Source organism: Rhinolophus ferrumequinum, chromosome 14, assembly GCF_004115265.2.
Source record: "Rhinolophus ferrumequinum isolate MPI-CBG mRhiFer1 chromosome 14, mRhiFer1_v1.p, whole genome shotgun sequence".
Lineage (NCBI taxonomy): Eukaryota > Metazoa > Chordata > Mammalia > Chiroptera > Rhinolophidae > Rhinolophus > Rhinolophus ferrumequinum.
Window position 1 is genome coordinate 67,040,903 of NC_046297.1, and position 15,726 is coordinate 67,056,628.

The following is a 15,726-nucleotide window of genomic DNA, read 5'->3' on the forward strand; positions in this document are numbered from 1 at the left end:
TCTTGTCATTCAACCTCACGAATGCTATGGGGAGGCAGAGTGGAAACCATGCTGCTGGGGTCTGAGACTAGACTCCGTGCTGTGGCCTTGGGGAATACCTCTGTGACCTTGGGAGTGACCTCTGACCTTGGGGAGTGCCTCTGTGACCTTTCTTCCCTGTGACTCCTATATGCTCTGGGGAGGTTTGATGTGAGTCAACGTAAATAACTCAAGTTTCATAGTAAAGCGATATCTCTTTTCATTTCTTATGATTATATGATATGTTTGGGGTACACCCAGGCTCACCCCATAAAAGTGTGAGGGGTAATGCAGCTGGAGACCTCCGAGGGCTTTGCCTGTCATCCCAAGGACAGTAGGCAGTGAGTGCCGTGATCAGATTGAGAGGTGACCCCAGCCGCAGTGTGACGATGGCGTGAGAGGGGGCAAGACTGGTGACAGGGGGGCCCGTCTGGGTCTCAGTAACTGGAGTGTCAATAGCTGGAGTGAAACTGATGAGGCCAGAACTGGGATAGAAAAGAAAGGACAGTTCCCAGAGGGGCTGAGAAGGCAGAGCTGACCCAACAAAGAGGGAGGAGGCGATGGAGATGACAGGATGTCTGGGTTGGATAACAGAGTGGGTGTTGGAAACGTTACCAGAGGAGGAAAAACACACAGTGTGGGGGTGAAGACGGAGCGGGCAGTGACGAGTTCATTTTGGGATGTGCAGGGCTTGTAAAACCTTGAAACGTTGCCGTTTGCAGATGGTACTGTTTTCAGTAGCAGGTCTCCTGTGGAAATGGAGGCTCAATGGCCAGTCAGACACGCACACTGCCTGGTACCCCTGTGCTAATGAGCTGACCGAAGAGTCACCGGCCAGAGGGCGGACGGGAGGTGCTGGTGGGCAGAAAGCAGGGTGCTGTCAGTCACAGCTGGGGCGGGAGAGAGGAAGTGGGAGTCAGGCAGAAGTCGGGAAGGTTTTGATATCAAACGCCATGGCTTGGGCTCCTACACCCCTTACAGAACCCCCTCTGGTACTTCAGTCAGGCTCAGACCTACACACTTTTGAAAAGACAGTGACTAAAATGTCGGGAAAACCCAGCAGCTTGGCGCAGAGACAATGACAGCGTCTGTATTCGCTAAGTCCGCCTCCCCCATGCCAGCTCTGTGCTAAGCTGTTTACTTACAGTAATTTATTCATTACTGATTGCCACCCGAGGACAGAGCATCCTGTAATATCCTCCTTTTACAGATGAGGAAACTGAGGCTCAGAGAGGGGAGATTGTTTGCCCAAAGTCACAGATCTGTTAAGGAGAGGAGCTGGGATAAACTCAAGGAACCTGGTAGTGAAACTCATGTCTCATTTATGACATATGCTCAGATTCAATCATTAGTTACACTGCTGGATGCCATCGCTAAATCTGGGATCTGGTTTGAGCCTGATTTCAAGGTAGCCCTAGAAAGAAGAGCCAGAATAATTTCAACTATTCTGTGAGTTTCACTTAGAGTTCAGTGTCTGTTAGAAAAGAAATACACACAAATAAATAGCTTTCCTTTAGGTCAATAATAACCAGTTTCAAAGTAGAATGAAAAAAAAAATCCCATTCCATTCTTAATGACATCGAAAATTAAACATAATAACATTTTAAAAAATTTTACTTGAATTAATTTTTCCAATTAATATCCCAAAGGAGCCTTCTTGAAACTTGACAAAATGGTTTTGGATTTCATCTGATAAATAGCCAAGAAATATTTCTAATATGTATATATATATGTGTATGTATGTATATATATATATATATATGTACATATCATATGTATATATATACACACACATATATATGAAGACTTTTACCATTAGATGATAAACTATATTATAAAATGACTATAGTTTAAGCAGTGTGGGGTAGAACCAGAATTAAGAAAACGAATGAAAAGAATACATAGTCACCAAACAAAAGTCATTTACATGTAAGTAGTACTTAATATATGATAAACACGGCATTTCCAATTCAAGAGGAGATGATGCTTTTTAAAACTAAGTGATGCTGGCATTGCAATCCATAAAATATATTTTAAACAAAAGAAAAATATTAAAGCTAATCAACACACCACAGATGCTGCTTCTGGAGCAAGTGAGCCTAAAAGCTGTCACCACTGCCTCCTTCGTGGGAGAGGCGCTGTGGCATTGTAGTAAACCTGAAGGGCTGGGCTCAAGCCCGGACACTGCCACTGGTCAGCAAAGTAAGCCCTTTGGGAGTGTTACCGGATCTATTTCCTCGTTTGGAAGCTGTGCACCGGGACGATGCCCGCAGCATGGGTTATAGCAAATATAAATGCAACGGTGTTGCCAGGTTCTTGGCAAACAGTAAATTCACATGAAATGCTACCAAGAGGTCCAGCTTTCCTGCTTCACGATGCTTCTGCATTCACAAAGAACTTGTTCTCAGAGTTTTCATGAGAAGCACAGACCCTAGATGCTGGATCCTGCACTACAGCAATCATTCATCCCAAGGGTTCCTGCGGGCAGCAGGATGGGGACAGGTGCGAGGTGTGGCGGAGACTTGGCTCCAGGCCCTGGGATGGCGACAGATGAGCTGGCTCTCACTTTGGAGATGAAATTCACCCTTCAATTAGAGCGCTTTCCCCTAGACATCAATCTAAACGCAGAGTGTGGCCAGGGCTTCCATTTTAAGACCGTAATTGGCAAGTTTGGTCCTGAAACCCTATCATAACTCTTCTGTGAAATTGCAGTGTACTCAACACCTAAAAATATGCAGCTTAGTTTGGTCATGTTGCAAAAATGCCACTTGTACTGACCATGAAAATAGCAACATATCCTGTGTGCTTAAGAAAATGAAAGCCCAGCGTCTCTTGCAAGGAAACCAGGTCCCGAGTTCAGAAAGACGCGTCTCCTGGCTCTGAGGATGGCCTCACAACTCAGGGCGAGTCTGGGGCCCTCCTTCCTCCTGCTGAGTCCATGTGAAATCTGGTTGTTACGTGGTGACCTCTCTGGATAAGCGTCTTCCTCTCTCTTTCTGTTTTTATTTGAGAAACAAACAATAAAGGTTGTGGCGCTAGGTTGTTTGGGTACTTTACTTACCATTCTAATTTTAGTGACCCCGTAGTGTTCTGCGTGTCAAAGACAGGTTTGAGATAAAAGTGACAAGCTTCCCCACACAGCTAAAAGAGTGGTGCTATTAAAGACAACGGAGTTTTCAAACCTGGGTATGAAGTTCGGGAAAGGATGCTCAGCTATGTAGGAAGCTCAGAGGGGGCAGAAAGAGCCCTGGCTTCGAGCCAAGAGCCCTGGCTTATTTCTGGCTTGGTCACTGTCCAGCTCTGGGTTCTTGGAAAGCCATGTAACTTCTCCCAGCTTCCGACTCCTCATTGGTGAAGGAGGCGCCTCACCTGCGGTGCTGCATGGATCACCTGTGAGGATGTTTCACAGACAAGGAAACTGAGGCAACAGGGTGTGTTATCTCATAAGATTGCCATCGTGTTCTGGTAGCGCTAGGTAAATGCTAACAAGTATTTATTGTAAGGGTAAACCACTGTGGTCTTCTGAAAAAAAGTCAAAGACAAAAAAAAAAAAAAAAAAAGATAAAAAACACAAAAAATAAATAGATTTTGCCATTAACTCTCAATCATGCCCCCACTCAATAGCTCCCTAGAATGTTCTAGAATTAGCACTTGCAAATGATCATAGAAGCCTATGTTGGAAGGCAGCATGTTGTCCTCTTTAATGCTGTTTGTGGATAGAATTATCATGCATCATCAACCAAGCCCCACAGTCCTTCCTCGCCGTGGAAGCTTCAGCCCCCTGTTTAGGGTCACCTCTGTTCCCACAGGGACACAGGGCTTCTGGCAGATCTCTTCACCTCTGCCAAGCGTCTCTGTGGCAGCCACATCTGAATGTCCCTCTCTCTTGCCGTGACAGCATGTCCTGTGTACCGGATGTGGGAGGCAGCCCCGTGGAGCAGTCGGAGGGCACAGGCTCTGTGGATGCACAGACCTAGTTTCCGTCTTGTTCTACCCTCAAGACTGGCACACCCTTGGGCAACCTGTTTTAACCTCTCTGTGCCCCACTGCCTTCATCGCTAAAACAGGATGTCTTAACCAGGTTTTCCAGGCAATAGACTCTGCCATGGAGATTTGCATGCAGGGAGTTCAGGGCTCAGTGCTCTCGGGAACGGCACCGATAAGGAAATGAGGGGGCAGTCCTGGCAGCGAGAGAAGTGAAAAGCAGGCAGCGGCCCCGTTGATGCCTCAGTGAGCTCTGAAGCTGGGCTGGCCCTTCAGCTGCATCCCGTCTTGAGGCAAGGGGCTGGGCCTTTGTGTACCCACATGGACTAGTTTTTGGATGCAGGCTGACCCTGGGGAGGGTAGGCAGCTCACCTAGATCAAAGGCAATTCTTGGAGAGGGACTCCGCCGGGAGCCCCCAGACACCAACTTCCCAAGATTGGAGAAATGAGACCCTCGGTCCTGGAGGTGGCCCGGGCAGCACACCATAATGTCCACTCTGGAGGGCCATGGTCCTTTGTCTGTCTGCAGGCTGGGGGAGGAGTAAATGATATGGTGTCTGTGAGGACCAGCACACGGTATCCCATAGCAACACTGATACTCTGTTTATCATCGCACCCTGGTGTCATTCTGATCACTGCATTGTAACAAGTGCACTGTGATGTTCGCCTTGACTTCTCTCCCCTTCTACTGTGAGCTGCTTCAAAGAAACAACCATGCTTTTGTTTGTTTTGTGTTTTCACCTTTGCATTCCTAGGCTTGAGCACAGAACTTGGCTCTAAAAAAACTCTTAATAACTTGTAGAATGGCGAGATGGATAAAGGAATGGGGACCAGGAGGAGGGTGCCCTGGGGCTGCCTTTTGGGGGCATCCGGTGGCACTCCACGGGCTTCGTGCCCCAGGTGAAAACTGCGTGTGCCTGACCATCCCCCACTTTCTCTCCTAGTCACTCTGGACTCGTGGCAATCCCTGGACCTCTCTTCAGTAATTGTTGACCCGTCCATCAGGACCTTCGCTGTGGCCCACGTCAGCACTGCTGCCACCAGCGACTTCTCGGCTGCCCAAGACCTCTGTCTGTCGGGTAAAGGCAGTTTCCACCAACATAGTGGGGTTACTTGGGATGGAGTCACTCTCACATAAGTGCTGTTCAAGATTCTGACCACAGAGACACATAGGAGACCCCAAGATAACCTGGGGTGCCTGGCAGGAAGGAAGTGACTTGGGGAGAAGTCCCTCGGCGTGCCTTCCTCTGCAGTCATCTCATCCTCCTGCTGGGTCAGCCCATGTCAAGGTCTCCATGGGGATACGCCCCTCAGAAAATGAGTGACATTGAACCCGGTCAGAGGAGGGATGCAGGGGCTAGTCTGAGACAGAGAAGATGAGTGGAGACTCAGGATGGCCGTCCTGAGATTCAGGCGGGCCGTCACGGAGAGGAAGAAATACACTTATTCTGGCCAGGCTCAGGGGGCAAAGCTAAGACCTAGGTATTAAACTCCAACTTCAAGAGGCATTTTTTCAGTGCAATATGAAAAACTTTCTAACAGGCAAAGCTGTCCACAAATGCATACTTCCTTTAGAGGGTTTCTGGTCACTGATATTTAAACAAAAACCAGGTGACCACTTGATAGGAATATTCTGCAAAGATGTTAATATCTGCAAGAGCCTGAGATTAGATAACATTCACGCTCCTCCAATTGTGAGATTCCAGGAATCTCCTCCCCTACAAGGTTGGAGAACAATATGCATATGTTAAAGACAGGGTTGCCATGTACAGATGTACAGGCTATGTACTGAACAACTCTAGGCGGTGCCATAACACCGAGACTGGGCCATAAATGAGGACTTCAGGCAGGGCACAGCTTATAAGTGAGTGAGGTGGCTCCATTTCCAAAGCTGTTTTTACGACTAAAACCATGAATGCCATGGATAATTTAAATTGTCTGGTGCAGGACCTGGCACGTGGGAAATGACATAACTCCTGGTAGAACATGGTAGGTACAAAGATGGTACCGTGTTTCCCCGAAAATAAGACCTAGCCGGACAATCAGCTCTAATGTGTCTTTTGGAGCAAAAATTAAAATAAGAGCTTATATTAGACTACGTTATTTTATATTATACCCGGTCTTATAGTAAAATAAGACTGGGTCTTATATTAATTTTTGCTCCAAAAGACGCATTAGAACTGATTGTCCGGCTAGTTCTTATTTTCAGGCAAACACAGTAGCAGGGGAAAGATAAGGGGAAAGCCTTGTCTGATATAGCTTAATCCCGAGGCCAGTGGGGAGCCATGGAGCTAGTTTCAACAGGGGGATGACAAGAGCACATTTATGAATTAAATAATCAGCCAAAAACCTTACTGTTATATGGAAAATAGATTGATGGGAGAGTTGGTCCCTCATGACCACCATTTTATTCCCAGTCCCTAAAAAAGTACCCGGGATATATAGTAGGTGCTCAAGTGATTAAGAGAGTGATTGCAAGGATGGATGGATGGATGGATGGATGGCTCTATGGATGCATGGATGTACAGATGGATGGATCTGTGGATGCATTGATGAATAGGTATATGTATGTGTATATGGATGGATGGATGGATGGATAGATGGATGGATGTGTGGATGCACGAATGCATAACTGGAGGGATACATGGATTCATGGATACATGATTGGATGCATGAGTTGGATGAATGCATGACTAAGGTCATGCATGACTTGGACACCTCTGAGACCCAAGCCTCACTCTTCTCCCTCTACTCTACAGAGTGTTCCCGTCACCAGGCCTGCCTTGTCACTGCTCTACAGACCCGACCTGGGACTGTGAGATGTGTGTTCTATCCTGACACCCAGATCTGCACGCATAGCCTGCAGGCCCAGAACTGCCAACTTCTGCTCCGTGAAGAGGCCTCCCGTATCTACCGGAAGCTGAGTAAGTCCACCCCTGTGACTTTGGGGCCATTCCCGGGAGCCTGGGTATGGCTGAGAAGGACTGTCTGAGCATGTGGTGACTTGTAGGCAGTGGCTTTTGAAATTCTTAAGGGAAAGTTGACCACGCTTGTCCTGGGCTAGGTAGCACTCACCTGCGATGGACTGAAGGAAGGTGCAAAACTCTACTTCTAACATAGGACTCTTCTGTGCCACCTTTATTCATTTATTCCTTGGAGTTAGAAGCCATTTTGGCCTTTGAATTTCTTAGTAAAATAATTAAACAGGCCACTTTTTATTACTGTTTTGTAGTTTAGAAAGTTCTCTCACATACCGTATCTCATTTGGTCCTTACACTAATCCTGTGAGGTAGCAGATAGAGTTTTAGCCCTTCTTGGCATCAGGAGATTCTGGCCCAGAGCAGTTAAGTGACTCTGATTTCCCACAGCTAGTGATAACAGAACAGGGACTTGCAGCCAGGTCTCCTGTCTCTAGGTGCGACCCTTTCTCACAAAGCCATACTGACTAATCACAGCCCCTTTACAGGGGGCAGCTGCTCCTGGCTCAGTTTAGTTTAAAAACATTCCAGAAGGTGCTATTATGTGTCAGGCCTGTGTTAGGTGCTGGGGATACAGGGCTGAAGCAGGTAAGGGGAGGGCCACATATAAATCCATCACTAAGTGAAATAGGTAAGATCTGTATAACAGGACACACGGGAACTGGGGACTGGGGGACACACCTTCCCCAGTAGACATGCTGATCAGATGGAATTAATAGCTTCTTAGAAATGTCTATGTCTGCCATCTTTTCTCTCAGAGAAGAGGTCGGTAAACTTTCTCTGTTAAGGGCTAGATAATAAACATTTAGGCTCTACAGCCGCACATCTCTGTTATAACTACTCAGCTCTGCCATCGTAGCAGGAAAGCAGCCACAGGCAATGCACTATGTAAATCCATGGGCGTGGCTGTGTGCCAATAAAACTTTATTTATAAACCCAGGTAGCACCATATTTGGCTCCACCCTGCCTTGAGCTGGTGATATCCTCCTCTTCTGCCCCTCCTTCCCCTCAGCCTTCAGACGGACCTGGGCCTGGGAGTGCTTTGATTGCTGTATGCTGAGCTCTTGGGCCCTGGATCTCAAGTCTTGTCTTCTATCTGGATATTTCTATTACTTAGTCAAGTGAGATTTCAACAGTGTATTTCACCCACAGTGTAGCTAATCCACATGGTAGTCCTTAATTTTGAGGTTTGAGTTCTGGAAAACAAATTAGACTGTTTCCCTATTAATTCTATGGGACTCAAATTCCACGTGAAATTCTTACCTCCGGCAGACAATGCTCACCTGTATATATCTACGTAGGCGTTGTTTGTTTGTGCCCAGGGCACTTATAGAACTATGGATGTAAATATGTATATACCTAAGTAGCTAAGAAATATCTACATGGCCTAAATATGTGGATATTCTGAAAAGAATTCACCATTTCTGCAAAAGATTTCAAAATGGGGAGCCGCACATCTAACATTTTCCCCATATTGGATCTCATCCAGCCTGGGATTCATCGGTCAGCCTCTGCAGGAAGGATTAAATGCCACTGTCTGTGGGAAAGCAGGCCTGCATTCCCTCGAAATTCCTGGCTTTCATATTTTCTGCCTTTGCCCCCCCCTTCAGATGATGCCACGTTTATGAAAATGTGGCTGTTTGCTGCAGAGCAAAAGAAACTGGCCACGGAAGTTTCTGCTACGTTAGTGGTCACTGTCTTGCCTGCTTGCCGGAGACCTGGTGATTTACAATTGAAACAGGAAATCTTATGAGAAGGAACTGTGGGGGTGAGATCAGTCATTGATTTGTGATTGAGGTCAGATTAAAAAGCAGCAACAATTTCTTTCCATTGTGAGTTTTCATTTTGAGGCCTCACTCACATTCGCCAATGTTTTTGCAACAGAGGTTTCATTCAGTTTCCCTCCTTCCTCCCCTTCTTCCTTCCTTCCCTCTTTTCTTTTCTTTTCTTTTCTTTTCTTTTCTTTTCTTTTCTTTTCTTTTCTTTTCTTTTCTTTCCCTTTTCCTTTCTTCTCTTTTCTTTCTTTCATACACTGGGGGTGCCAAAAAAATGTATACGCATAACTTGTATTCATCTTTTGTTATTGGTACATATTGAGTACTAGGATTTGAATACAGTTTTTTCCTTTCTTAAAATGTGTAGACATTTTTTTGGCACCCTCTGTATATGTTGAGCAACTGCCATTTGCCAGGCCTGGCCCTGGAACATTCCAACCATCATGTTATTTATCCCTAACATCTTTGTATTGTAGGGGCTACTGTTGTTCCTATTTTGCAGGTGGGAAACATGAGGGTCCGAAACATTATAAAGTTTTCCCAATGAGCTGGTCCAGCACATAAAACACAGGCCTGCCTCCCTGGACCCCCCATGGGTTCCTGCTCACCATGCTGACCCTCAGGGGCATGGAGGTCATGAACATACACACAGCAGGGTTTCTCAACCCAGGAGCCATGGACATTGGGGCCCTGGCTCATTCCAATTTGGGGGCTGATCTGATCTTTCATGGGGTGCTCAGCAGCATCCCTGGCCTCTACCCTACCAGGTGCCAGGAACATCTCTCCCCAACCTGTGTGACAACCCAAAATGACTCTAGACCTTGTCACACGTCCCCTGGGGGCAAAATCACCTTCAATGGAACCACTGCGTTATGCCAAGCTCTTAAGGAACGGGTAAACATCTGTCTGTCTGTCCGCTTCCTCTCCCATGCTCCCCTTTAGTCATCATATATGTATTTTAAATAGAAGGAGCTGCAGAGGAAACAGCAAAGCTTTCTCTCTCATTTAACTGACAGTGACACAGAGCGAAGCAAACACACCTGCTGGAACTAATAAGAGTCTCTCTCTCTCTCTCTCTCTCTCTCTCTCTCTCTCTCTCTCTCCCCTCACCAGTATTTGCTCTGTGCAAGGCCCTAAGCCCGGTGGGGAATCAAACACAGGCTTCTCTCAAGTCCCTGAAAGTAATATTTGAAAGTGAGCCGAGCCCAACAAAAGTTTATTGAATCAATGAATGAATGAAAGACAGTGCCGCAGAAGAGATGAGATAGGGCTGCGGAGAGGCTGATCCTGTGTCTGATGATTAATCCTACAAGGAAGGGATGGAAGGTGCCTGGGAGCACAGAGCAGTGATGGTGGCAGCGCCAGCCTGGACCTACTGGACCAGGTGGCATTTGGACACGAACAAAGGAAGTGGGGAGCCTTGTAGGCCTGGACAGAGGCCCAGAGGGGGGCCCTGAACTGGCCCTCGACCCTGTGTGAATGAGGCATGGTCAGCGTTGAGGTTTAGAAAGGTGGGCTTTGAATCCTACATCACCTTGCCTTCCTGGCAGCTACCCACCCTGGGTCCCTACACCTGTTTCCTCACCAGTTCCTTAGTTGCAATTCTGAAATCCAAAGTTCTAAGTCAGAAATTTTTCTTTTTTTTCTTTTCTTTTCTTTTTTTTTTTTTGTAAGTGTGTGGCAAACTCATTTAATGGCAAAATCTGACCTGGAATGAATGAAGAAATTATATTCTTTATTCATCCCTCTTAGAGCCCTCCGTGCGTTTTATCACAGAAATACTGGATGTGTTTGATGATGAAGCTGTTTCACATCTCCCTGGAAGATTGCACATTGCGTGTTTGTGTCCTTCTGTTCTTAAAATCCAAAGAATTCTGAATGGCGGCCCACATCTGGCCCAGGGTCCTGAGTAAGGGGTTGTGTGCCTCGGATGGTCTCTTAGGAAGAATCAATGTAACGACTGTCATGAGAGAAGGGATTAGAGCTACACTCAGCATAGTCAGTGCCTAGGAAAGCTCACTGTCTTTGCTACTATTGTTATTATTATTATTATTTTCACATTGAAAATTAACTTGACTAGATGTAAGCTTTTAGGGTCTGAATGAATTACCAACATTTTGTAAAGTGCAAAAAGCAGTGTTTTGTTTCTTAAAGTGTATTCCCAATGTTTCTGGTGAATAGAGCACCCACTGCTCTCTCACCCCCTCCCCCCCCCCACATTGCCCTCCCAACAGATAATCCTCTGCTCAGTTTTGGGACATCTGCACCTTCTGTGACCATCCCCACCCACGGCCAGCTGCTGGGTAGGTCCCAGGCCATCCAGGTGGGCACTTCATGGAAGCAAGTGGACCAGTTCCTGGGAGTGCCGTATGCTGCCCCGCCCCTGGCAGAGAGCCGCTTCTGGGCACCGGGGCGCTTGAACTGGACAGGGTCCTGGGATGCCACCAAGCCACGGTAAGGCTCGAGTGCAACACACTTCGGTGAATTCCTCTCCCGTTCTAATCCATCAACGTGAGACTTGGGGGCAGAGCGGTGCATTCTAGTTTGAGTGGTACATGGAGCCGGGGGTGGGGGTGGGAGGGTGGGAGGGTGTACTAGTTAAGGTGGCATTTCCTGCTCTAATACATAAACCCCCAGCTATCAGTGACTTAATATTATCTTGCTCCTATAAAGCCCATTTGCTGATGGAGGGGCCAGTGTGCTTTGCTCCATACAGTGATTCAGGGACCCAGGCTGATGGAAGCGCTGCCTTCTTCAGCAGGAAACTTCCTGCTGTTGCATCCAGGAAAGAGAGGTTGTGGAAGAGGCCACAGGGGTGGGTTTTGTGGGCCACGCCTGCAGGTGGTGTGCATATGTCACTTGCCCCTCCTGGCCATGTCTGATTTCAATGGTTCTAAGAAATACAGCAGAGAAAGAAATATGTATGAAAGAAACACATGAAGAAAAAAAAATGGAGATGAGGTTTTGTTTTTTTTTCGTTGTTTGGGTTTTTTTGTTTTTGTTTTTTTTCCTAATAGGGACAACATTAGAAGGAATTTTCAAAAAAGAAGCAAAAAAAAAAAAAAAAAAGAAAGAAAAAAGAAACATTCATATCTGATCTTCCTCCCTCATCAACTCTTCAATTTCACCCACTCCCTCCCATACATACGCACCATTTTAGTAGTTGACAAGTTAGAGAAGATTTTGTGATTTTTCTAATTCAATCACGGTCAGAGTGCCCATGGAAACAGCAGCCATTCTTCTCTCTCCTCCTCCCCACCTGCATTTGCCCTCCCGACAGGCAGCCATAGCTCTTTCACAAGGCAGCTGCCACCTCCCTGGCCCTTGCCATCCGTGGCCGGCTCCTGGGCAGCCCACAGGCCCAGGCCAGAAAGAGTGATGAGCTTGAAGGCTCTTGAATACTCCAGGCAAGGGTCGGCCAAGGCTTCAAGTCAGGCAGTGGCAGGAAAATGCAGAACACCACGGATGAGACTCCACCACTGGGAAACAAAAGGAACAGACGCACACTAATTCGAGCTGGGACATACCCACCTGGCAGGTGGGGTCGTTGACTTACATAGGCATTTGAGTGGACAGTAGCTGGAGAGCTTGGTTCATGAGAGCCCAGTGCTAATGAGGCTTGGGTGATGGGTAGAGTCACCTTTTGGGTGGATTGCCATCATGCTGCCATTAGGTGTGTCCCAGACGTAGTGTCAGCTCTTAGGCCAGGAGATGTTCAAGCTGGCACACTCGGACTTGGGACTGATGTAGAAAGCAGGCTGGACACCTCATCCAGTGACAGGTCTGCACACTTGGAGCAGAGAAGGGCCAAGGTCCCAAGTGGCATCCTGGTTGCTTCTCTATCTTGGGCACCCTTCTCTCCGGGTTGGCGCCTTGTCCCTGGGGGACGTTCCTCCCCAGGCCCAAGGCAGGGACAGTGATGGGTTCCCTTCACTTGCCACTCCCAGCTCCCCGTTCCTGAAGCTGCCTAATTGCCCAGAGCTGCTGGGCCACCAGGCCCTTGGATGGGGCCTGGGCTCTGGCCTCTGGTGGTGAACTGGGAGGGGACATGGGGCATGTGCCCTTGACGCTGTCCCCTGAGTGAGTCTGTATCTGCAGGGCCAGCTGCTGGCAGCCAGGCATCAGCCTGCCCACCTCTCCTGGCGTTAGCGAGGATTGCTTGTATCTCAACGTGTTTGTTCCTCAGAGTGTGGTGAGTTCTGAAGCCCTTGCTGTGTCTGCCCCATTAGCAGCCCCTGTCCCCACAGCTGCGAGCATGTTCACTCACCCACGTTCAGGTTATGCTCCCCCAGCAGCGTGCTAGCTCGTTCTTGCCTAGTGAAGGCCTGAGTGAGTGGCTGAGAGTAAGCTAAGGGCCTCCTGGTCCTACACAGACCCATCTGACCCGCCCACACCCTCGCGCTGCCCACATGGGGGACAGTGCACAGTGACCCCCATCCAGTTCTCTAGGAAATATTCATACGGAGCCTGTGATGGGTGGAGACCCTTCTAGGTGGGACACAGCTGTGAACAAAACAAGCCCTGTTCTGGGGGGTTTATACTTTAGTGAGAAAAGCAGAAAGAAACAGATAAGCAACTGAATATTAAACAGTTGAACAGCAAACAAATAAATATTGACGAAAAATATAGCAGGGGAGGAAGCACAAAGTGACAAGAGGTGTTAAGTGGTGGTCAGGAGGTGCCCGTTGAGCAGGGGTGTGGTGGAGGGAGGGTGGGAGCCATGCAGGTAGGGGAGGGCCAACAATCCAAGGTGGGGCTCTCTTGAGGCCCACAGGTTGGGGAAGGGGAGCCCGGATTCAAAAGAGTGTGCAAACAAGGAAATGCCCACACCTTGGAAGACCTTGGCAGTGACCCCTTGGGGCCATTTCACTGGTGCCTTCCATGTGGACTTTTGTTTGAGGCCATTCTGGAGTTTGGGGTTTAGGGCTTTGACCCTGATTGGTTATGCCCGGGTTTGAAGCCTGCATCTGCCTGAGCAGCAGCTATGGTCCTGATACTGAGTGTTTGAGTTTCCTGTTTGCGGGGTAGTCAGAGTACACGGGAGAAAAAGGAACTGATGAGCTTTAGGAAACATGAGTTTCTGGTGACGTCAGCCCAGTGTTGACAGATCTCATGGTACATGTGACGATGTCACCACTTCCTGGTCCCCTAGCCTCCTAACAGTGAGATTCAGCTGCACTTTGGATGTTTGATCTCAGCTAGCTGATCTGAGAGCTTTGTGATAAGGCCAGCAAAAACATGAAAGTGCTCTTGAGCTGCATTAGTTGAAGTCACGGAGCCCAGAATGAGCGAGGTGATAGAGTTCCATTGTGCCCAATGCTGGACGTACCATACTTGTGGATGCTGAGCTGAATTCTGGCTCCAAACCAGCCTACCACTTATTACTTCCTCACTGGCCTAGAGAAAGGAACTCAAATTTGATATCCCCCAGTTACCTCATCTGAAAATGGGGAAATTAAGTTTCTGTCTCATAAAGTTTTTGAAAGAATTAAATAAAACAATGTATATATACTAATTGATCAATGGATTTTTTGACACATACTCATTACGCAATGAGAGGCAAACTTTTGATCTTCACAGCACTAATAAGAAGTGTTATTCCCATTTTTCAAATGAAAAGGCCAAGGTTCAGAGAGGTTAGGTGACCTGCCTAAGGTCACTCAGCTAGTGAGTGATTACTGTAGACTTGGTCAGGCGGGTCCCCCAGTTCATGGCTAGGTCCAGTGAGTGGTGACCAGTGAGTGTATACTTTTGCCACAGTGAGAGCAAGAAGTTTGTGACAGTACTGTTTATAGAGCACTTTTATATCTGGTTTCACTGGTCTTCATAAACTCTAGGAGGAAGGTAAATAAATATATATGTATATTTATATATATATACTGGGGTGCCAAAAAATGTATACAAGTGGGCACTTTGGTCAACGTTGCTCAAGCAGTAGTTTGCTGTAATCAGAAGTGTCTGGATGCTGACGGTAACCACTTTGAGCACCTCTTGTAATTACAGAAGTCAAACATGACTTGTATTCATCTCTTGTTATCGCTATATATTGAGTAGTACTATTTTAATGTGGTTTTTTCCTTTCTTAAAATCTGTATACTTTTTTTGGCACCCTCTGTGTGTGTGTATGTATATATATATGGTACCAAAAATACACACACACACACACACACACACACACACACACACAGGGTACCAAAAAAAGTATACATATCTATTAAATACATATACATTACGTATATATGCATTAAAATTGTAATAATATATACCAATAACAAAAGAGGAATACAAGTCACGTTTGACTTCTGCAATTAGAAAAGGTGCTCAAAGTGGTTACCATCAGCATAATTTTAACACAGCTTTTTCCTTTCTTAAAGTGTGTATACATTTTTCGGCACATTCTGTGTGTGTGTGTGTGTGTGTGTGTGTAGGGGTTGGGGCTTCATCATGTGAACTTTGGGGGGACACAGTTCGGCCCCCGACATGGGGCCAAGTGTGCCTGCAGAGCAGAGCTGACGGGACAAGTCAAGTGTAGTCTCTGAGTCAGGCATCTACGTGAGGAAGGGGCCCTCACCAAGCTCTGGGGGTGAGAATGGGCCAACCTTTAGCACCCGCATTTCTCCATTTCCCACAGGCCCCCAACGCATCTGTGCTGGTGTTCTTCCACAACAGCAGGGAGGCCAGGGGGCGCGAAGAGCACCTGGCCTTGGACGGCTCCTTCCTGGCTGCTCTCGGCGACCTCATCGTGGTAACCGCTGGCTACCGAGTGGGCGTCTTTGGCTTCCTGAGTTCTGGTGAGTTGCTGGTGTTTGTGGGGACTGCTGACCCCTGAGCGAAGGCTCGCTCTGTGCGTGTCCAGCCCCTTCTTCCTGGAGTCCCATCCTCTCGTGGCCCCCGGCCCCCCTCCAGCCCAGCTGAGCCCTCCGTGGAACGTCCCGCATGCTCATGAGACGCTCCAATAATGCTGACACCCC

The 15,726-nt window shown here is 47.5% G+C and overlaps 1 protein-coding gene across 1 annotated transcript in view; it reads left to right on the top strand.

Moving 5' to 3' along the window:
• The window catches only part of TG (thyroglobulin), a 216,260-nt gene that overhangs the window by 101,838 nt on the left and 98,696 nt on the right, over positions 1-15,726 (top strand). Inside the window, exons 36-40 of the mRNA XM_033126377.1 lie at positions 4,947-5,081; positions 6,762-6,926; positions 10,990-11,209; positions 12,854-12,947; positions 15,387-15,546. Coding sequence (XP_032982268.1) covers positions 4,947-5,081; positions 6,762-6,926; positions 10,990-11,209; positions 12,854-12,947; positions 15,387-15,546 — 774 coding nt within the window. The remainder of the gene's footprint in view (positions 1-4,946; positions 5,082-6,761; positions 6,927-10,989; positions 11,210-12,853; positions 12,948-15,386; positions 15,547-15,726) is intronic.